This window comes from Nyctibius grandis, chromosome 10 (genome assembly GCF_013368605.1).
Source record: "Nyctibius grandis isolate bNycGra1 chromosome 10, bNycGra1.pri, whole genome shotgun sequence".
Taxonomy (NCBI): domain Eukaryota; kingdom Metazoa; phylum Chordata; class Aves; order Nyctibiiformes; family Nyctibiidae; genus Nyctibius; species Nyctibius grandis.
In genome coordinates this window covers 2,177,888-2,199,493 of record NC_090667.1, presented here as the reverse complement: position 1 = coordinate 2,199,493, position 21,606 = coordinate 2,177,888, and the positions used below count along the sequence as shown (strand labels likewise).

General features: G+C 43.6%; 2 protein-coding genes across 10 annotated transcripts in view; one reads left to right on the top strand and one right to left on the bottom strand.

The window, feature by feature from the left end:
- RAPGEF6 (Rap guanine nucleotide exchange factor 6) overlaps nt 1–21,606 on the bottom strand; it is a 156,615-nt gene that overhangs the window by 31,540 nt on the left and 103,469 nt on the right. The window lies entirely within an intron of this gene.
- Nucleotides 5,357–14,726, top strand: LOC137667611 (rap guanine nucleotide exchange factor 6-like). Of its 2 annotated transcripts, none has more exons than XM_068408512.1 (5): nt 5,357–5,462; nt 7,362–7,587; nt 8,857–9,368; nt 12,725–13,036; nt 14,669–14,726. In XM_068408512.1, exons 1-5 carry the CDS (start codon nt 5,384–5,386, stop codon nt 14,692–14,694), a joined length of 1,155 nt encoding a protein of 384 aa, XP_068264613.1. In that variant the 5' UTR covers nt 5,357–5,383; the 3' UTR covers nt 14,695–14,726. The 2 variants fall into 2 exon arrangements, with proteins under 2 accessions (XP_068264613.1, XP_068264614.1); XM_068408513.1 differs by having other exon boundaries at nt 14,672–14,701.

The following is a 21,606-nucleotide window of genomic DNA, read 5'->3' as shown; positions in this document are numbered from 1 at the left end:
AAGATCCAAATATTGTCACTTCAGTGTGAGCCTGCATATAGCACTCGTAAGTACAGTGATGTACAACAGTGCTGTGATCTATAAAATTTATAAAAATGTTGTTCCTTCCCTAGAACTACTCATTTAAGATCTTTCTCTTCCCTTCAAGAAAAAATACTCTAGTAAGTGCTTGTTTGTCAATTCATGTACTGACAGTTTCAGCAAGCTCCTGATCTTGGTTAAGCTCAAAAACTTCAGTGCTTTTTTCTCTTTTGACCTATAGTTCTTAAACAGTGTGTCTTTTCATCAGGCTGCAAGGAAATTCAATAGTACATTAGCTCTATTCTTGCCCTGCTGTCCTTGTACAAAATTAGGAAGGATAAAAGTAACGTTTACCATAATGAACAGCAAGAAAATGAAAAGAGACAAAATCAATATAGGAAACTGCGATGGATTACAGCTTAGAATAAATGAAGATTGTTGAGAAGGAGAAGTTAGGTCAATATTGACTGATGGGATTGACATGGCTTGACAGTCAAAAATTGAGGGCTGCAGCAGGACAGTTTTCATAATTTGAACTCCTGTGCAATTGTCTAACTAAACAAACCGTTATCTGACCTGCTGCCTTACACAGTTCAGTAAATTCTTATTTAAAAATGGGCAATGGTAATGGCATTTTATTCTGATCCTTAGAAATTTTCACTTGCTTGAAAGGTAGGTTTGGTTTCAGAATGGAAGAGTAGCAGCCTGGCCAGTCAAAATAGGTTTCATGCTTCTCTGTTGTCCTGCTGTGGCATTTTAAGACTTTTTGTCCTCAAGTACCGTTTTGTCTCTGATGAGGTAAGTTAAAAGCATGACTAGGAGATGGCATCTTGAAGATAAATTTTAAGCCCTTTCCATTATTCAGTATTGAGAATGCAAATCCTTCTTGATTCGTAAGGTGCCTTCCTGTGCAATTTTTTTAACATTTTCTTCTAAATAGCACTGATGGAGGAATCCTGGAAATGGCCATACTTGACTCCTGTTTAAAAAATGTTAAATTCTGTGTGTTCACACTGGCCTTGTGCCTGAGGTCACAGAAATCACAGGTACTCTGAATAGAAATATGCACGGCGTTGTACACGACTAGTAGAAATGTTCTGCTTGGGCTGTGTTCAGCCAGATATGTGATAGCCCAGAAAGTTTCTACTCAGAGGTAACACCATTGTGGGTTTTATGCTTTACTCCCCCATCAAAAAAAAATGAATTAAATCGTGTCAGGACGAACTCTTGATAGATGATCTATGTGCAAACATAACAGGTGGCCCTAATGTGCCCAGGAGACAAATATAAATTGTTATGAGGTTGTTTTTCCGTTGTTTTTAAATAAATCATTTAAAATCTTGTTTGCACGGTGCTAGCCATAGATATTTGGAAGTAAAAATAGGGAATATACACTGACTGTTTTTACTCCATGTAGTTAAGCAAATCAAGTCCTTTTTTTCTTGAACTTCGAAAAAGGAAAATGAAGGTTAAGTGGATATACAAATAAATGTGTAGTAGAGTGGCATATTATTAAAGTACCTATTTTTAAAAACTGGAAAAAAAAAAACCAACTAAAAACCAAAACACACAGGTATTGTTCAGTTGGGATTATTTTTTGAGCTTACCCAGAGAAGTAGGAGGTGCAGCTCCCAGCCTTTTGTCTTGGCAGTAGGATTCTCTGGTCTTGCTTGCAGAAGCAATGAGCAGCAGTAATCTGCAATCCAGACTCTTACAAGGGAATTTCAGGGGAAGTCAGGTGGCCTTAACTTCAGAGTTTGTTAATTGCTGTGTGATTAAAGGAGAAAGTGAATCAGTGCCCTGTGTTGTAAGTCAGTTGTGCCACCTAGTGAAAGGCTTGATGCCAGCTGCAAGCGACTGTTCTCCCTTCCGCGGCATTACATCATTTTGAAGGAGATGCTGTTATGTTTTTTGCACCTTATGTACAAAAATCTAAAAATATGGACTTTAATTGTGGTAGAAATAAATCACATTTTTCATCTTTTGATAAAGTATCTCTATGATATTTTAGAGTTTAGTTTTTTAATGCCATTTCACATCACAGCCTCTTCAATGTAACGAGATAGGAGTGTGTGGAATAGAAATGGTTTCAAATAAGTTTATCTGCTTTGTCTGGATGGTTGTACTCAGAGTGACTGTAATAATCTTCCCATTCAAAGTGCAAGATGTTTATATGCAATTTTTCCATAACAGTGACAAGAATTTAAGTGAGAGAAGAGGAGCGACATCCTCAGAAATGTCTCCTGTCCCCATGAGATCGATTGGCCAAACTGCTAAAGCCCATCAGCACCAAACAGAACAGGATGAGTCAAGTTCTTCCAGGTTCCCACTGTGAATTTATACCCCAGTAGGAAAAAGGGACTCACAAAGGATCACGTCACGTTCAGTGAGTATCTTCCGTTGACCTGCCTGGAGAGTTTTATTGGTTCAGTAAATAAGAGGGAGGAGCTGGTTTAGCTGGTGGAGTGTTTGAGATACCATTGTGCTTCATTTACTTCATTCACTTCAAAACAGCTGAAGCATATTACTGTGTTTTAGGAGAGTGTGCTGTTTACTTAGTCATTTGCACTATGTTTAATAACTTTTCTTAAAACAGCTAATGGTAAGGTGCTTGTTCTCCACATATGCTCTTGCTTTGTTGCTTTCTTTTTTTTTTTTTTTCCCCCTTGAACTAAGAACATGTTCTAACTAAAGTGATCTTAATATCTCTCTCTTGAACAGGTCAGAGGTACCGTGTTGTCTTTGTGTATTTCTGCATTCTAGAGGGGCCTTGCACAAACGGGGTAGAACAACATTGCTTGAAGTATAATACCTTTAGGTGTAATCATTGAACCAAATCACAGACATTTAATATTTTAACCCCTGGACCACCATTATAACAACTTTATTGTCAAATGGGGCAACATATGCTATTAGCTGCTCCTACTGAGCACCAATTTTTTTCTGTCTCTAAATTTGCTAGTTGCAAAGCAGCATTATGTATTAAAATGCTTGTGACCTATTTGCATAGGTTTTATCATTTGAAAGCTATAGTTGTGGGTTATTAAATAGTTGCAGTCAGTAAATGATACAAGATGATTCTATGATACATGGAGCATCAATATCCATTAAAATAGCTTCAGAAAACAGTATATTGCAGCATATAAAATAGTGTTTCCAGTTAGTATTTATTTCATATCTCGTCTTAAAAGCCTGTGCAACTTGGTATGTTGCAGAAGCTTTGCTGAGAGGTGTTTCTTCATTTCTGTTTAAGTGTTCAGTGTTGATCTACCAAGCTATTGAGAGCTTAAGTTGACTCCCCAGGGCTGTATCTTCTGTAAGGTGGTCTAACAGGGAACAAGAAATACCAGATCATCAGTTTGTGAAGTACGGTGGATGCTGGATTTGCTAAAGTTGCTGAGCTGTGCACAGTGCCCGTGAGTGCTGATTTGTGAAGATCTTGAACTGACTTGTTGCCTGTGACGCAAATTGTTTTTAACACCGTCCCAACAGCATCATGGGCAAGAGTTTCCTCCCAGCTTTATATATTACACAGTTCTTAGTCCTTTACCAAAACCATGACTAGTGTATCTGTTGCAGTGGTTGTGGTTGTGACCTGGGTGTTCTGACACACTTCAGATGAGCAGTGACCACTGCTGATCTGATCTCAATTTGTGATGGAGACTGCCTCCACACGCAGAACTCGTCTGAGCATCTGCTCCTCTCTTTGCTGACTACTCCAGGGATTGTTCAACATGGTGCTTAGTTGTGGTTTAAACAGGTATCACTAACTTGAAAGAAGGAATAATATGCAGTAAAATGATTCTGTTGTTTCTGTAGGTACAGGCTCCCCGCAGAAGTCATTAAGCTTGTCGGGAGGAAGTCAGTAGTAAGAAGCAAACAGATGACACTATGTCCATGGCATCTTCCTTGCACTCCAGCCCACCTGCTTCTCCTCAGGGGCTCTCCCACGCAAAAGGTACGTGTGGCTGCATGAGTGTTCACAGCGTGCCTGTCAGCATCTGTCTCAGGAACTTGTGCCTGTGTTGTACTAAACCCAGGGTGGGCAGTGGCAGGAGTGTTTGTTGGCAATGACATGTAAGAGAAATAGTAGTTTAGAATATTCATGGCGAGAATAGAAGCGTGTCTTTCTATGAGTAGACATAGTTTTTCAATGTATTTGTGTTTTGGCCTTAAAAGTCACATCCTGTTTAAAAAGGGGAGCAGTTGTTTTCTTAAAAACTGCTTAAGTGCTTCTGACAGAACTCCTCCTAGCTCTTAAGTGCTGATTCCCACTGGTGTATCAGTTCAGATTTGGGTGGCCGGTTGTATGAATGGGATTCACAAACCTGGGGACTTCCTGAAGACGACAGTGTTGCACAGCAACTGGGGCTGTTGAGACATCTGTTTTTGCCTAAGGTAGCTGGAATATCGGGTGATTTGGTGGAGCTGGACATAAAATGCTGTCATAGTTCTCCAGAACTCAAATCCTTGAGTCACTATTCATTTTTTTATTTGTTCTTGTGCACAGGCTTTGTATACACCCCTGTCTGTCATGATGCCCTGAGAATCCCTTTATTTTTGATGTCTTCGTCTTAAAAGACCCGCGTCACTTCACCATTAGTCAGCCTTGGATGGGAATTCATTTGAAATCTCTTAACTCCACTTTGTAGTCAGCCAGTGTGGGCAGTGTTGGAACGGTGTAAGGTGTTTCTCCCTCCCTTCTGTGCTGCTTTTGACTCACTGACAGCCCAGAGCCACTGGAGCAGCATGGCATGGCATGGTGACTTACTGCATCTTCTCACCCTTTCCAATGGGAGATCATGCTGGCCTGTCCACTTCTGCCTTCACAAGATACTGTTGCCTTTAGGAGAATGCCACTTATTTTACTTAAACACGACATATGTATAAGAAGCTTAATGACTCGGGTTGCCAGACCTAGCTCCACTGAGATTTTTGAGCATCGCTTATAAATGTGTTATTTTTGTTAACTTTCATCTGGTTCTTTGAAAATAATATTTTGGGTTTTTTTGATTTATTTCATTACTTTAACTTGCTTTCAGCATATTTTTAGCACTGCTCTGGTTTGATTGAGGTGATCCATACCCTGTTGTATGTGTAGTGCTATCAGCTCATTGAACTAAAATTAGGTGCTTCACACACAGTGGAAAGACATAATTTTAGGCATGAACACGTTCCACTTAATCTTAGATGTCATTTTCTTTTGAGCTAGACCCAAGTGATATGCAAATAGGATTGAAGAAAAAATGTTTTAAAATCAGGGCATTATTTTTTCTATTATTTATCTCATCACTTACCAAGATGTGTCTGTGTGATCTTTATTGTAGTTGGTAACATCCAAAGGTCGGATAACTGCAGTCAAATGAATCTCTCTGGCTCTTCCTCATCACTCGCCAGTGAAACCAGCAACAAGAACAGTGGGCAGCGCAGCTACGGAATAGGTGGGGCTTATTTACAAAAGAAAATTTGGATGATTGTCAAAGCAAGAGACAGTTCTGACAGAAGTGAAAAGGGAGAAAGAGAGGAGGAGAGTGAAAAGGCAGAAGCTGAGCGTGAGCACAGGAAAACGAAGGGACCCCTGTTTAGAAGACTTAGGGAAAGAAGCTTTCTCCAGGGAAAGAACAGCTTTTACTGCAAAAAGGGAAGCAGAGCACATTGAAGCCTCAGGAGGGAGTGAAAACCAAAAGGAGAAAGACAGTGATGCTCTGAGTACAGCAAGTATCTATAGCAACAGCGATCTGTGGACATCGTACTGCCTGTGCATGAAGCGTAGGAGAAGAAAGACTCTATGATGTATTTCTAGAAGAAAGACTATGATGTCCACTCTGTGTCAGATATACTGATTTTATCTAAGTTGTTTAGCATTCTTCATTTACATGTTAAGCTGTTTAATGTGCTTCCCTTCCAGATATTTGTGTCAGTTGTTTATAGCTAATCACACTTACAGTGCAGTGAAGACAATTATGTGAAGTTTAGAAAATCAAGGCACAGGTACAGTGGCAGTTCTGTTCCTTAGTGTTTCGCAAATGCCAATGAAACAGTAAGTTCTGTAACGTTCTCTTAATTAGACTCTGGATAGTCCCTCATGGTGTAAATCGAGCTCACTTCCAGCATTGATGTGTGTTTGCACTGGTCACATCTTCTGCTCACCCTTTCATTTAGACTTGCATTTAGTTGGTTTGTATACATGTGCTGTTATTTAATGACTTGGGGAAGTGGTCATGGCCCCAAGCCTGTCGGTGTTCAAGAAACATTCAGACAATGCTCTTGGACACGTGGTTCCATTTTTAGGTTGCCCTGTGTGGAGGGAGACCAGTCACTACATCTGAAGGCCCTGAGCGTGGTTTCTCTCAGACCAGCCCAGATGCACTTTGCTGAGTTCAGTTCATTTCAGTTCTTTCCCTGACTCTGAGCTCATCAGAATTAATTATTTAAGCAAGTTGTCCATACTGAGGTCTTTTCTGATGCAGTGTAGGGATAGGGATCCCATCTGGAGTCACGTTAGCTATACCAGCAGAAGTGTCTACAGGAGATACTTAACTGGAGCCCATGAAGTCCCCAGTATAGTCTTTTTTATGTTCACATCCAGGTACTAGGAAGAGGAGGTGTTGGATATATGGGGCTATATACATTATTTGTGTTTAAAATAACTTATTTAATTATTTGAGGGTAAGCCAAGCAGAAAAAACGCATTATATATTTTGCTTCTGAAACTAGTGAGGTCCTCAGCTGTTTCCCTTCTGCGGGAGCAAGGCTGGCGTCTGGTCTGGCTCCTGCCAAAGCTGCAGTTCCCGCTCTTGCTTCCTTCTCTGTTAATTTTGGAACAGATAATAAAACTGAAATGGACCATATGGCTAATCCCTGAGTGGCTAATAGCTGGCTTTTACCTTAGTCAGCATCTCCTCCTCCACTGCCAAAAATCTTTTTTTGAGTCTCACACGACAGTAGGGCAGAGGGGTAGTGGGAAACGCAGAGTGGTTTGTACTAGAGGACTCAGCGCTTGCAAAATTGGAGAGAACCTGATCTGTCCACCCACTACTCGTGCTGCAACTGTTGATCCTGTTTATGTAGGTTTAACTTTCTGGTCTGGAGGGTAGTGGAGTTGCAGGTAGGTTATTGGTGTCACCAGACTTGCATTAATAAGTTACAGTGCTAGATGCTGATAGGTGCTGAAAGCTTTAGTACCCTAAAAACTTCAGTGGACTGATTGTATGCAAACAGGATTTGATTGTTTTTTCTTCTAAAATCCTTGCTGAAATGTGTATGTCAATACTTTGTTGTCATACCTAGTAAACTCGAACTGCTCTTTGACCAAGATGTTCTCTCCTCCTCTCCTCTAGGCTATGCCCTCATACCTTCCACTAAATCCGATAACTTCTCGGACTCCAGTCACAGTGAGATTTCATCCCGGTCCAGCATCGTGAGCAACTGCTCAGTGGACTCGATGTCGGCAGCGCTGCAGGACGAGAGGAGTTTGTCCCAGTCTCTCATTGTGGTGGATTCGGGGGGGCCAGAGAGAAAAGAGCATCCTCAGCCGCTGGCCGATTACGGCCAGCCGTGCCCAGGGTAAGGTGCAACTGGGTTTGGTTGGGCTTGGTGTCCTGCTGTCAGAGGGTAACGAAGCTTTGGTCAGGAGACAGTTATGAACTCTGCTGTGGTTATTAAGCTCTTGCTATAAGCTGAAGTCTGGGTGCTCTGTATGGGAAAAGGTCTGTTTTCCCAAGAAACTTAGAGTATACTTGAGTAGACAACAGCTTGTTCTCATCGGTGGGGTTCAGATGGACATCTCTTGCAGGAGACTGCAAACGTGTTAGAAGCTGGGGTGGTACATAGCAAATAGTGCAGTGGTGAGAGGCAGCAGAACAAGAACAGGGTATTATCAGTTCCCTCTGAGTCAGAAGTGCCAGTCACTTAACATCCTCTGATGTGATTATTAAGGATTTTTATTATTATCTGTTGATTAGGTGGACTGGGAGCTTTCTGCCACTGTCCTCCTGAGAGTTTCCACACAAGAGGCCTTATTTAGGATAATGGGAACTTGTCCTGAGGTGACACTTTGAACTGGGAGTTTCTGGTTTTGTCTTACGAGATGTTAAGCCTCGATCCGTAAGATTTAATATGTGGGAATCTTCTTGGGATAGCGTCTTCTGTCCTCAGATGTTGTGGATTCAAGTCAATGAGATGCTCATTACATTTAAAATCTTTACAGCTCATCTCTAAAACAATGTAATTTTTTAATGATTAAACTCTACAAAGATATATATGTTGTTCCTGTATAATTGATTTAATTCTGTGGCGTTCTCTCCCCTGTAAAAATTTTTTAGTTTATACTTTGCTAAAGTGATTGCAGCTCTTCAGAAATTAAGTGATTCAGTTCATTTCATTGTGCTAAAATGGGAATTTAAAGGTGTGCTTTGTAAACTGAAATAATTCCCTTTTCTAAAAGGTTATAACACGTGCTGAGAAAGAAAAAGGTGGTAGTACCCTGAAACTAAGATGTGATTATTTATCTGCTTTCTGTCAGGCACTGTCTTGCTGTGGTTGATAGAGGAAAGCTGCTGTGGACCAGATTTGTGTGGATCTGGGCTCAAGCCTGTAAATGCCCGTTGCAGACTGGTTGTTCTGTTGGGAATAGCTGCCCAGCTGCCCCATGCAGTGGTGGGTCGGGAATAACGGTGTCTTCTCAGTGCTCCTGTGTGCCTTGACCTGGCTGTGTACCTGTTGTAAACCCAGAAGTTAGTTGCCTTTAAAAGCAGGTAGTTGTCTCCGAGTATGTCACTCTTATTTTAAAAGCTTATGAGGTTTTTTTCTGCTTTCTGTTGTTTTCAAATGTAGCTGGTCCATCACTAGGCCTGCTCTCATCAGAGGGATGGCTTTCACGTCCTCCATGAGCAACGAGGAGATCTCCCATGACCATATCACGGTAGAGGCAGCAGATAGCGGCCGGGGAAGCTGGACTTCATGCTCGAGTAGTTCTCATGACAACTTCCAGAATATCCCAAACCAGAAGAGCTGGGATCTCCTCAGTTCTTACCGTCACACCCAGCTGGACGGACCTATAGCTGAGGTCGATCCCACAAACTGTTACTCTGAGGAGGCTTATTTGTATTCTGAAGCCTTTTCCAAAGCCAACAGGCAGTCGAAAGCCAGCGTGGAGCTCGATCAGTCTCGGCAGAGCTGGGCCTCCTCCAGCTCGCTGTCTGACACCTATGAAACAAACTATGGGACAATTAAGCGGAGGGGGCTGGAGAACTCTGCAGCGGAGCAGGCGGAGGTTTTGGACTCTAAGCCAGGCGCTGATACGACTTACAAAACTGTTACTTCGAGTACAGAAAAAGGCCTGATAGGTAAGCCAAGCCAACAGCTTGTGGAAGCTTCTACATCTGTTTTTCATTTGGATATTAAGTTGTTAAGAAATGACATCAGCAGGTCTGGGGGCTGGATGGCATGTTAAATTCAGCTTTACATGTGGTTTGAATCAGAACACTACACAGACAGGGTGTTTTCAAGCCACCTTCTTTTGCATTAGGAAAATTGAAATAATAAACCAGCGTACTTCCCGACCACAGTATGGGTCTGCAGGAGAACTGTCTTCATGAAAATGTCAGGCAGTTCCTCTTGGTCGTTCCTCTTGGACCTTTTTGGGTGATTTTGGAAACACTTATCACTGTAGACGTTCCTCTGCCAAGGAGCAATGAGCATGGCTTCTTGAAGCCCATATAGTACAGACTTTCCATGAACCCGAGAGGGAAGAGCATGGCTGCTGAGTGATACAGAGCTCTCCCACCCCTTTGGAGCTGGGGCACCTTTCATCCACAGGGCTTTGGTCTCTGGAAGCTCAAGGGCAAAGCAGATTTCCTTCCTACCTTTGCTGTGTTAAACTGCCATTTATTTGGTTATACATCTGCAGTTTGGCTGCGTATGAAAGGAGAAAAACTTATAAAGTGTCTTTTCAAAGATGCATAGTTCTACTGAGCAAGATGTTCTTTCCCTGTCCTAGTGAGGTTAGCAGCCAAAACTAAAGGAACTGGGTTAGGAACAAGATAAAACATGGAGTGCAAAGCTTTCTAGACTGTAAGTCAAGGGTGCAGCTGAAATGCAGTTTAATTACTGACTAGATTGCTGGAGGCGTTTGTGTTATCAAAGGTAATTGCCTGAATAAACATCACACGTAGGGTGGAGGTCTTGGATGCATTCCTCCTCCTTGGCTTTGTAGGAGAAAGGCAGCATGGTGGAGCCGTGCAGAAGACTTGCTCACAGGTCACTCCTGTGCATGTGCTCTCCCCGTGTAGCCTTTCAAAGCTGCTCATGAGCCTCTGAGCTCCCTGGTAAGAAGTGCTCAGCAACGTGCTTCAGTAGGGCATGCATGTGTCTGCTTAAGCAAAGATCTGGTACGGGTGGATATAATTTCTGGTTTGCAAATGCAAATCTGTTCACTGTTCACCATCATGCAATATGCCAAAGATATTTTCACTTTATTTCACTGTTTGCTTATTCTCTACAAACAACTTGTTCACAGACTCACAGAATCAATGAGGTTGGAAGAGCCCTCTGGGCTCATCGAGTCCAACCATTGCCCTGACACCACCCTGTCAACTAGACCAGGGCACTAAGTGCCATGTCCAGGCTTTTCTTAAACACCTCCAGAGATGGTGACTCCACCAAAAGAGTCTGTCCTGACCGAATGAGTTCAGAATATTGTGAACAAAACAAGAATCTTCAGTTCATTTTCTTAATGAGTGCTGGTGTTGAATAGTTCTCCAAAAGGATTGGCACAAGCTTTCTTGCCTGAAAACTTTCAAACAGAGCTGGAAAGGCCCTGCCCACGTACTGATGGCAGACTGTGGGCTTGACAGAGTCCGTAATGCGATGGCTTTGTAATGTCACACACATCTCTGCTCTCTGCAACATCGAACGTTTCTTGCTGCAGCCTTTGCTCTACCAGCAGAGAAGGTCTGGAATGGTGGTGTGCCATTGCTGGACATCCAACAGAAAAAGGTTTCCCATTATTTTTACCTATAGCAGACATCAAAATTGATATTGCTGCTGTTTGGTTACATGTCCTTTAACCACTCTGATGAATTTCACCCTATTTTCTTTATAAAGTGACTATTTGAGCCATCAGCTGCTTGCTTCCTTGTGAAAGGGATTTGTAACCTCCTGAGACTGTGGGTGGATGACAGAAATTATGGACACTTACTGCTGTGGACGTTAAATGCTCTTAGAATGTTTTATTTTGATAGAATTTGTAAAATATTATGAATTGAAACTTTACATTATTCCTACTTCCATTATTACAGTAGGCTAGGTGTTAGCTCTAGGAAGCCTGAAGCTTTCTCCTTTAAAGGAGAATATCCTACCCTTGTCAGTCCTGCAAAACCAACGAAGACCAGAGGGGAGGGGGGTTGCTCGGAGGACACGGCCCTTCCCCATCCCTTCATGGAGAAGAAAGCCTCCTTCGCTTCCCCTGCTTTCTCGTAGGGGCCCAGTTAAATGCTAGTTAAATGAAAATGATTCCTATAAATCAGCAATATAAATCTCTGCCTGTACCCACGTGTATCTGCTAAAACCTGGAGTACGTGAATTCAGTTTTCTTTATTTTCCTATAAGCCCGAGCATGAACCGAGGCCATCAGGTATGGACCAGCTCTCGTTCCTGATACCAACACCCAGAATCTTATAAGTCCACATCTCAATAAGAAATACTCCTTTATTTTCACCCTTTCACATTCTTGTAAGATAAGAAAATATTACAGTTGCCAAAATAAATGAAACTGTAATGAGCGTACCCTGTCTAAAGTGTATCCACAAGAAGAATGCAAATTCACTCAACTAATAGATTTTAAAAATTACCCTTGCTTTGAAACTCTCCTGTTGCCACATGTACATGGAAAAAGCCCAATTTAACATGCACATGAGCCCCAGACCTGGGGGCGGGTGGGAGGGGAGGGAACTTAAAGAAGTCAAGCTTTGGTTTGAGCGCCTGTGTGACATGAATGGCGAAGGAACCTGTGGAGGTGATAAGCCATTGTTTATTGTTAGAAAGTGCAAAATAACGAAAGAATGCAGGCTCTGTGTACAGTTTGCCTCCCAGGAGCAGTTTCATGTGATACTAAGGTTTTTTTCCTTCCTATAGCATAGCTGATTGCATGGTTTAATGTCTTATTCCACATGAATTAATACAGTGATATTTTATTATGATGAATTTCTGTTAAGCACTGATGGGTGAAGTGGGTGTTGTTCACGCCAACCAACAGTTCTTGCTGCCGGGCTCCAGCACGCTGTGCAAAGTAACTTTGGGCTGGTTGCCTTAATTGCTTTTGTTTCCATTTCCCAGCCCGTAGCAGAGCGGGAGCAGGCTGGGTGGGCAGCGTGGCCACGCTGGCTCTGCGTCTGTCCCAGCAGTGCCACAGGGTGGGGAGCCTAGTGATGCTGCAGTGGCAACCTGAATGGAGAGGGCTGTAGTCCTATTTCCACTCCAACTTAATGAGTTCACAGGTTGTTGCTACTCTGACTTCTTAAAATAAGTAGAAAACAGAAGTGAAAGCATAAATATCTGCTGCCGTCGTTATAACCGGTGTTTCCGCGTTGGCATTTGTTATCAGTTTCTGTTTTGCCATTGTAACATTTCATGATATTTTTTAACGTTTTGTTTCCTTTTGTTTTCTTCTTTAACATTTCCATTGCTTATTTCTTGTGCCCAGTGTACTGTGTCACCTCACCTAAGAAGGACGATAGGTATAGGGAGCCACCGCCCACCCCTCCGGGATATATGGGGATTTCTTTAGCGGACATAAAGGAAGGATCGCCCCACCACCCACACCTAAAACCTCCAGACTATAGTGTGGCAGTGCAGAGGTCAAAGATGCTGCACAGTGACCTCTCTAGACTTTCATCAGCTTCTCTCGGTAGTGAACCGGTGGCCTGTATTTCATCGAAGATGCCTCAGTGGCATAGTCGGCAGCCGTCCAGCCCCAAGCTAGCAGATATGACTGACGCAGATAGTGAAGAGGATGGTATGTGCAACACCTCACTCGGTAGATGTTAAGTGAACTGCTGTGTGAATCTGGTCTGTGCAGTGTTTTACTTCGCAACGATGTTCTGGGCTTTCTCGTGGTCGTTCTTGGAGATTAAAACTTGGTTAATCTCTAAATAATACAAATGTGTTTTGTATGGCTGTACACACATGTATATATGTATGCATGTGTGCACACTGAAAAAAAAAGAATGCCTTCCCTTTAGCAAAAGCATGTTGACACCAAACAGATTTTAAATTATATATAAATATGTATAAAAATATACATATGAGATCTCCCAAAGCACAACTGAGACACTTAAGAGCATGTAGATATGATTTTTTTTTCTCTCTAAAATCTGTCCCCTCTCAGTGGTGATGATGACTTTAAGGGACACTGTCAGGCTGTAAATTACATGCAGAAAAACTCCAGCCTTCTCCCCACTGATTAACTGATACCCGTTGTTTTAGGATGGGGTCAGGATGGTGACCTAAACCTAATATTTTAATTTGGATTCGGTGGGGTGTGGTACAACTCTTAACTCGTTTCACGTTTGTATTCTCATGTGCTGGCATGAGGCTGCCTTATTCCTCAACAGAGATTTCTGGAGATTGGGGTTAAAAATGTTCAACAAAATAACAGTGAATTTCTGTTCTTCTGAAAAGTGCATTAATAAAACCTGACTTCTCAGCCCAGCTCGGCCTGACAGTGTCTCTCCCAGTTAAATTCTTCATGATCTTGTTTGAAGCAACAGCCAGTGCTGCCGAGCATGGTTCAGGTGACCAAAATGCAAGAGATTTTTCTGAGAAATACTGCTCTTATTTTGTGTCAAAACTGACTTCAGGTTAGGGGGATTTCTGCTTAATGGTTTATCTGCTGATTCGCTTCCAAGACCTGTGCACTGATGTGATCTCCCTGTACCCTTTGCTAGTGATTTTTATTAGAATGTTGTGGTCATTTCCTTCAATTTCAGTCTGGCTTAAAGTGTGGATTTAGATTAAAACAATTTCTGATGCAAAATGATCCTATCTTGGCCATTTAAAATATGTAAACAGTATTTAACATACATATTAGTGCTGCAATTCAAACTTAAGGTAAAAGGTAAAGTTGCCCAGCATTAGTTCAGTTGTGATATTACATGGTTTTGATGTAAAAACAAGGAAGTAATTGCTTCAAACATTTTAATCTGAATTTTTCTAAACTAAATTTAACCATACACTTTTAGGTACACCTATTTTTTAAAGTGCCTGGTTAATTTTATTTGGGATACCACGCTCACTGCATGTTGGAAAGCAATTTGCTGGCTTTTCTGCCAATCAGTAGCTTTTGGGATATTGGGAGCTGCATGCTAATAATTTTTGGAGGCTCTGAGATTTTTGCAGTACAGCTTTATTGTATGACTGTAATGCCTCAGACTACATGAGGGTTTGTTAAATGGTGATATTTGAATAATTTGTGGTATTGAATACGTTGTGGTCAATCATTAAGACAGTGAAAAAATCACGACGAAGTAGTGAAGTCTTTCACAGAACCACTGTGATCAAATACTGGGGTGCTGGGCTGTGCCCTCTGCGTCCCGATGCAGGTGATGGAATCACTCTTTATTCTTTTTTTTTTCCTCTTTTTTTTCAGAAGATGAACAAGTATCAGCAGTGTAACCACCGGGCTATTTGTGTAAACCACTTCACACCCAAGGGATGTGGGGAGAAGGACCCAGGATCCCGTTAGCGACCGCTAACGCCTTGCTGCTGCTAACCTCAAACGTTGTGTTTCGCCTCTGTCACGGGCAGGGTGGGTCACGTCTCTACCTTACTTCAGTCCGCCACCACCTAGGGAAGCTACTTCTGCCTCTGAGAGAGAAAGACCTTCTCTGACTGCCTGGATACCAACCTGGGGGTCTGCAGATGGACCAGGCTGCGTGCATTGGGCAGTACCCGTGTCACTACCCTTGTTCTGTACGATACCCTACAATCCTTGGGGAGTTTTCCATCGTCGTTATTTTCTACATGACCGTTATAAGTCTGAGAGTGTTATTTTATGACTGTAAAAAAAAAAAATATATCAAAACGTCAGCAAAAGCAAAGGACATTGCTGAAGTATCCGAAAATAATTTATTAATTTAATTTTTTTTTGTTTTTAATGGGAATTTCCTTTCTTTGTGTTAGGAGTGCTCTGGTTGGCTAATGTAAATGTTTAGTCCATGTGATAGTAAATTAGCTACACTTAAACTGTTGTACTCTCAAAATAAACACAGAAAACTAGAAAGGGGACGTTATCAGGTGCAGAAATACGCGGCTTTTAGTGTGGTTTTAGGTTAAATAGAGCCCAGAGCCCTGCAGAGCTCGGACACCAGCAAAACCCCACTGCCCTGAAAGTGGGGCTGGAAATTTTTTAGCTGCCGGCCAACTAAGGCCATAGTTGGTGCTCTCCTGCCCCGTTCAGTAATGGTTTGAAATGTGGCAGGCTGGAGCTGGCAGGGGAGTCTGAAGCGTTCCCAAAGAGCTGGAACCAGGTTTTGCCCTGCAGAGCTCAGCATGCAAAGTGTGTTGCTAGAAACCAAACCTGAACCATGTGTTGTGGGTTTTAAGATCATCCCACGCGTTCTGGCCTTTTACCAGAGTTGCACAGGATTTGGGTGGCAAAGGTTATCTTTAAAAAAAAAATAATAAATTAGAAATCACCTTTATTTCACAGTAAAACTTGTGAAACTAAATATTAAATGACATAATGCTTGTCTAGGAGTATAATGCGTTTTATGATAGGTTAAAAAACCCTGTTGTGTTCATCTGGAAAATAGCAGATGATCTCAGAACATTTGGGTTTATATCGTAGGTAAAAATCCTGGTGGTGGTGATGTTTTGACTTACAGCCAGCCAGTATTAACACGTGATCCTCTAGTTGGACTATGGTTGAATAAATTGCTTGTTTGATTTTGCTTAGCCAGCCAGAGCGCAGAGGGGTAAAACTGGAAATACCTGCAGTTGTCTGTCTTTTCCTTCCTTTCTTCTCTCTTTTTCTTTCTCTCTTTTTCTTTCTCTCTTTTTCTTTCTCTCTTTTTCTTTCTCTCTTTTTCTTTCTCTCTTTTCTTTCTCTCTTTTTCTTTCTCTCTTTTTCTTTCTCTCTTTTTCTTCTCTCTTTTTCTTTCTCTCTTTTTCTTTCTCTCTTTTTCTTTCTCTCTTTTTCTTTCTCTCTTTTTCTTTCTCTCTTTTTCTTTCTCTCTTTTCTTTCTCTCTCTTTCTTTCTCTCTCTTTCCTCTCTCTCCTTCTTCTCCTTCTTTCTTTCCTCTCTTTCTTTCTTTCCTCTCTTTCTCTCCCTCTCTTTCTCTCCCTCTCTTTCTCTCCCTCTCTTTCTCTCCCTCTTTCTCTCCCTCTTTCTCTCCCTCTTTCTCTCCCTCTCTTTCCTCTCTTCCTCCCTCTTTCTCTCCCTCTTTCTCTCCCTCTTTCTCTCCCTCTTTCTCTCCCTCTCTTTCCTCTCCCTCTCGTTTCTCTCCCTCTCTTTCTCTCCCTCTCTTTCTCTCCCTCTCTTTCTCTCCCTCTCTTTCTCTCTCTTTCTCTCTCTTTCTCTCTCTTTCTCTCTCTTTCTCTCTCTTTCTTTCTCTCTCTCTCTCTCTCTCTTTCTTTCTCTCTCTCTTTCTCTCTCTCTTTCTCTCTCTCTCTTTCTTTCTCTCTCTCTCTTTCTCTCTTTTTCTTTCTTTCTCTCTTTTTCTTTCTTCTGCACATGATGCCCCATTCTAGTGTAAAATTGGACATGAATGTGTGAATATGTATTTAAACATTTACCTGTAAATCTTTGTTGTGATGTTTACAGCCTAAGCTAGAAAGAAGATGTTTGTCATTTTTACAGTGCCTCAAAAATGATTTCTATATCCATAGTTGTGAAGAGCTTTAAGGTTTTATTTTTTCCTGTATGTGTGCAGGGGGTGGGTGCAAGGTGAACGCAGCATTTTCTGAAAATGACACAAGTACCAAAACCAAGCCAAAGCCTTCGATGCGCTTTCCCTACAGCAGCTGGGACTGATGCTGCCGGGTGGTGGGTGGGAGCCAGCCTGTGCCCGCGCTCGTGGCGGTGCGGGCTCGGTGTTACCCCGGGGCTGGAACTCGCCCGCGTTGGGTGGGATTCGGAAGACATAAGGTGAACAGCGATGCTGAGGAGGGGATGCCTCATTCCTAACTAATGGGTTGGCTGGGTGAATTTTTGGCACAAGGTTCTGAGGAGCAAATGGTTGAAAAAAATATATTAGAAACCAGTTGAGGTATCTCATAATAAATGCATTTTGCTTTTCCGAGGCCTTAATGACTATAATGAAGCTGCACAGGCCTTAATGAATAAAGATTCACGTGTCAAAGCAATGCAGGGCAGAGCGATTATTTTCAGCACATGTCATGTTGATAATATAACTGTTTAAATTGATCTTTTGTGGGATGGAAATCCAAGTCCTAGGAACCCCACCGTCAGCTGTAGTTGCTTGTTAACCTCTACGCGGAGAGTGCAACAGGCTCCGTGTTCCGTCAGATCATCTGTGTTGTGCCAGGTAAATGGAATCACACGGTTCCCGTGACCCCGGGTGTTGAGCTGTGCCTGTTGAACAAAAGCATAAGGGACGAGGGGTTGTTACTCAAGTGACTTCCTTTTTCCCAAAAACCCGCTAGTGCTGCCTCTGAGGATACGGTGAAGCTCTCCAGGAGCGGGGTTGGGGTCTCCTCTGGCAGTTGAATAAATCACCCATTGGTTTTGCACATCAGCAGCATCCGTCTGTTCTGCGGGGCTTTTCAGGACAACCAAGTTTTGGAAGTGAGTGGAAGTCTTGCTAATCCTATTTTCCTGATATCCAATACAGCTGGTGTAAATAAATCACGCATAAACTATGGACACATGAGCTACTCCTGCTTCTCCTGCCTGGCGCGGTGTGGCTCACCTCTGCTCGTCCTCGCTGCGGGTCTGTTTGTTTGTTTTTAAATCAACCGATCACATTGATCGGGGCCGGTAGCCAAATGTAGTGTGTCTGGTATGGGTTTGAAGAGACATTATCCCTTTTTTCAGTAATTGAAATGGAAGAAGCTGGTGGCTAGTACCTGTTGCACACTGCTTGACTGAAGTGATGTCTTCTGGATCACAGATCCCTGACTTGGTGCCTCTGCCGGGTTCCTCTAACTCGGGGTCTGATTTCGATGAACAGTTAAAATGCCTCATGTTCTTCCACTGCCGTACCTCGCTTTGCTCTTGACTTGCAGGTGAAAGGTGTGTTTCAGCTATTCATGATTTAACCATACAGTATTTCATTATGCTTTATAAATCTTCAGCTTCCAAGTAAATCCCAAAAAGCAGGGTGGTTTTGTAAACTTGAATTGGCCTCTCCAGTTGCAGAAAGGGGAAAATGAGATCACGGAGCTTCTGAGTGCTGGTTTCGTCTCCCAAATATCCAAGAAAAGGGAAGGCGATGCCTGCAGGTGTTTGCAGTGCGAGCACACGCATGGGGTGGTGTTTGCTAACAAGGAGCAACGTGCTGCTTTCCTGGCTCGTTTGCTTTGCCTTCACTCCTATGAAGAGTTTCACAGAGGTGAGTGATGCTTCACTGGGGAATGGTGAGAGCCTGTTGCTCAGGATGGGGTGCACAGTGCACCGAGGGTTGCCTGCACCCTGCCTGCACCCGCTGGGAGTCCCAAGGGCTGAACCTGTCAGTGATGCCACGTAGCGTCAGTGGTGGTGCAAAACCTCCCAAATCACCTCCCAAGTCATTCCATCGCAGGCAACAGTGGAAATACGAACCTGCCGTTTAAGTTTTTATAAATTAGAATTTTTTGGAGGGTAAACTTAACCACTGCCTTCGCAAAAAGAAGAAAAAGGGATACTCTCTCTTTAGAAAAGCTTTACACATTACATGTTAGAACGCTTGCGTAGAGGGTAATCTACTTTGAATTCCCAACCCAGCTTTTGCTTACGTTGTGCTTTTTATTGTTTTATTTTTGATATACATGGAATGCAGTTTAGCTTGGTATTAATTGAATTCTAAATATGTGAGCATATTGGCAAAACTGCACAGATGTAATGATATTCCCATAGCAATTGTACTGCACAAGTCAGTGATTGTAAACTATTCTGTAACAAGCAATGTTTGTCTCCTATTTTTTGATACCTCTTACACTTATGTCTTTTAGAAAGACAGTGCCTATGTATGCTTTTTGTATTTTTATGGAGTGATTGTACATATTTGTTATATTTTTGGTTAAGAGAATGTTTAAAAGTACTGTTTATTATCCAATCTATTAATATGTTGGAATCAATAAACAATCTAGATACATTAATTGTTTTCAGCAGATCTTTTCTGGCAGCCGGTGGAGGATGGGAGCTGAGGTGCTGCGGAGCAGGAGAGCCTGGCAGGAGGACAGAGCTGGTCACAGCAGCCCCTCTAGGTCAGGGAAGTGGCCTCTGGGCAGCAGAAGGGGAGCGAGGAAGGAGCCATCACCGCAGCGTGCGGGCCTCTGTCCCCACCGCTCTCGCAGGCAGCACCCACTGCTCGGTGCTTCACACCTCTCTGTGGTCCCTCACCATCCTCCCTGCCTGTCCCACACCCCCAGAGCAGTTTTCATCCTTCTGCCTGTGTCGGTGCTCTGCAGGCAGCCCCTTCCCTTCCCTCCCACCCCCAAGTCCCCCCATCCCCAGCTGCTGTGTCCCTCTTGTCTCTCTGCAGCTCCATCCTTCCCAACGCGGTGCTGGAGCCTCACTGGGATGTCACACGGAGCATCTCAGGGCCATGAGGACGTGCAGGGAGGCTCTGCTCATAGGGACAGGGGCTCACATCTCCCACCCCTGTTGAGCCCAGAAAAATCAGAGCAAGATAGGCCTGACGCAGCATGCCAGCGGGCCGTGTCCTGCCCTTGCAGGCTGTTACAGAATCACAGAATCAGTCAGGTTGGAAGAGCCCTCTGGGATCATCGAGTCCAACCATTGCCCTGACACCACCCTGGCAACTAGACCAGGGCACTAAGGCCATGTCCAGTCTTTTCTTAAACCCCTCCAGGATGGTGACTCCACCACCTCCTGGGCAGCCCCTTCCAATGCCTAATGACCCTTGCTGAGAAGAAATGCTTCCTATGTCCAACCTGAACCTCCCCTGGCCAAGCTTGAGGCTGTGTCCTCTTGTCCTGTCGCTAGTTGCCTGGGAGAAGAGGCCGACTCCCACTGCACTACAACCACCCTGTAAAATACACACACAGATGTGTGCAGGGAGTGAGGGTGGAACCACGGCTGAAAATACTCTTTTTTTCCCTCATTTTTGCAGGCTGGCCCATGGCCCTGGCAGCCCCCGCATGGTGCTGCGGGTGGGACTGGTGAGGGGAGCAGGCTGTGCCACGACCCCCCGCCCCGGCCGGCAGGGCCAGCTTGTGACTTCGTGTTCCTCTATTTACTGACCATCCGAAGGGTGAGTTACGTGGGAGCCTTATGGTAAATACCTTTATTTCTTTTTTTAGGATCACGGCCCTTCTGTAAGGGTGTGCCCTGGCGAGCAAGGCCTGCAGCTTCTTGGTTGCCTCCCCAGGCCCAACGGTGTTTGCTTTGCCCCGTGCCCTGCTCGGATGGGGATGCTGCCAGGTGAGATGGGAGTTGAACTTCGTCTTGTTCATCTTCCCCAGTGGGACTCTGCAGTGTTGTTCTCCGGGATCTCTGATTTCAGGCAGTTTCTGGCAGGTGATTAGTTTTTAAAAATTTTTTTAAACTCCTGAAAATTAACTGTTCTTTTTAAAAAAAGGCGCAGGAAAAAGAGCAGCCACAAGAGGACAGCATTGCCCGGGTTATTACCTGCGAGGAACGGCTGAGGGAGCTGGGGGTGTTTAGCCTGGAGAAGAAGAGGCTCAGAGGTGACCTTAGTGCAGTCTACAACTACCTGAAGGGAGGTTGTAGCGAAGTGAGAGTCGGCCTCTTCTCCTGGGCAACCAGCGATAGGACAAGAGGACACAGCCTCAAGCTTGGCCAGGGGAGGGTCAGGTTGGCCATTAGGAAGCATTTCTTCTCAGCAAGGGTCATTAGCCATTGGAAGGGGCTGCCCAGGGAGGCGGTGGAGTCACCATCTCTGGAGATGTTTAAGAAAAGCCTGGACATGGCACTTAGTGCCATGGTCTAGTTGCCATGGTGGTGTCAGGGCAATGGTTGGACTCGATGATCCCAGAGGGCTCTTCCAACCTGATTGATTCTGTGATTCTGGGCGGCAGCGTCAGCAAACGGGTGGGACAGTGTGGGAAGGCAGCGGGAGCACCCGGGAGGTGCCGTTGTGGGCACGATGCAGAGAGCGATTTGTTGTGTAAAATCGGATTAAGAGGAAGCAGTTTCATGAGCGAGCATTCCTGCTGAATGAGGTATTTTGATTTGGGCTTTTCTACCTTTTTTTTTTTCCTTTTAGTAGCTTTAAAAGCACTTTGTTGCTGCTTATCTAAAATTACTGTAATCGGGTGAAGCAGGCACCCTCGCCCCTGATGCAGTTTCAGCCTTGCCAGCTCTGACACTGTCCTGCTTTCACCCTGGGAGTGAGGATGTACAAAACCTGGGCTGTGGGCAGAGTGTGCAAATCCTTGTTG

Excerpts from the sequence above, each read along its gene's own strand:
- LOC137667611 (XM_068408512.1), top strand. The coding sequence starts at position 5,384 with ATGAATCTCTCTGGCTCTTCCTCATCACTCGCCAGTGAAACCAGCAAC. Across the intron at positions 9,369-12,724 it reads TACAGAAAAAGGCCTGATAG|TGTACTGTGTCACCTCACCT; the intron begins GTAAGCCAAGCC and ends TCTTGTGCCCAG. Across the intron at positions 13,037-14,668 it reads CGCAGATAGTGAAGAGGATG|AAGATGAACAAGTATCAGCA; the intron begins GTATGTGCAACA and ends CTTTTTTTTCAG.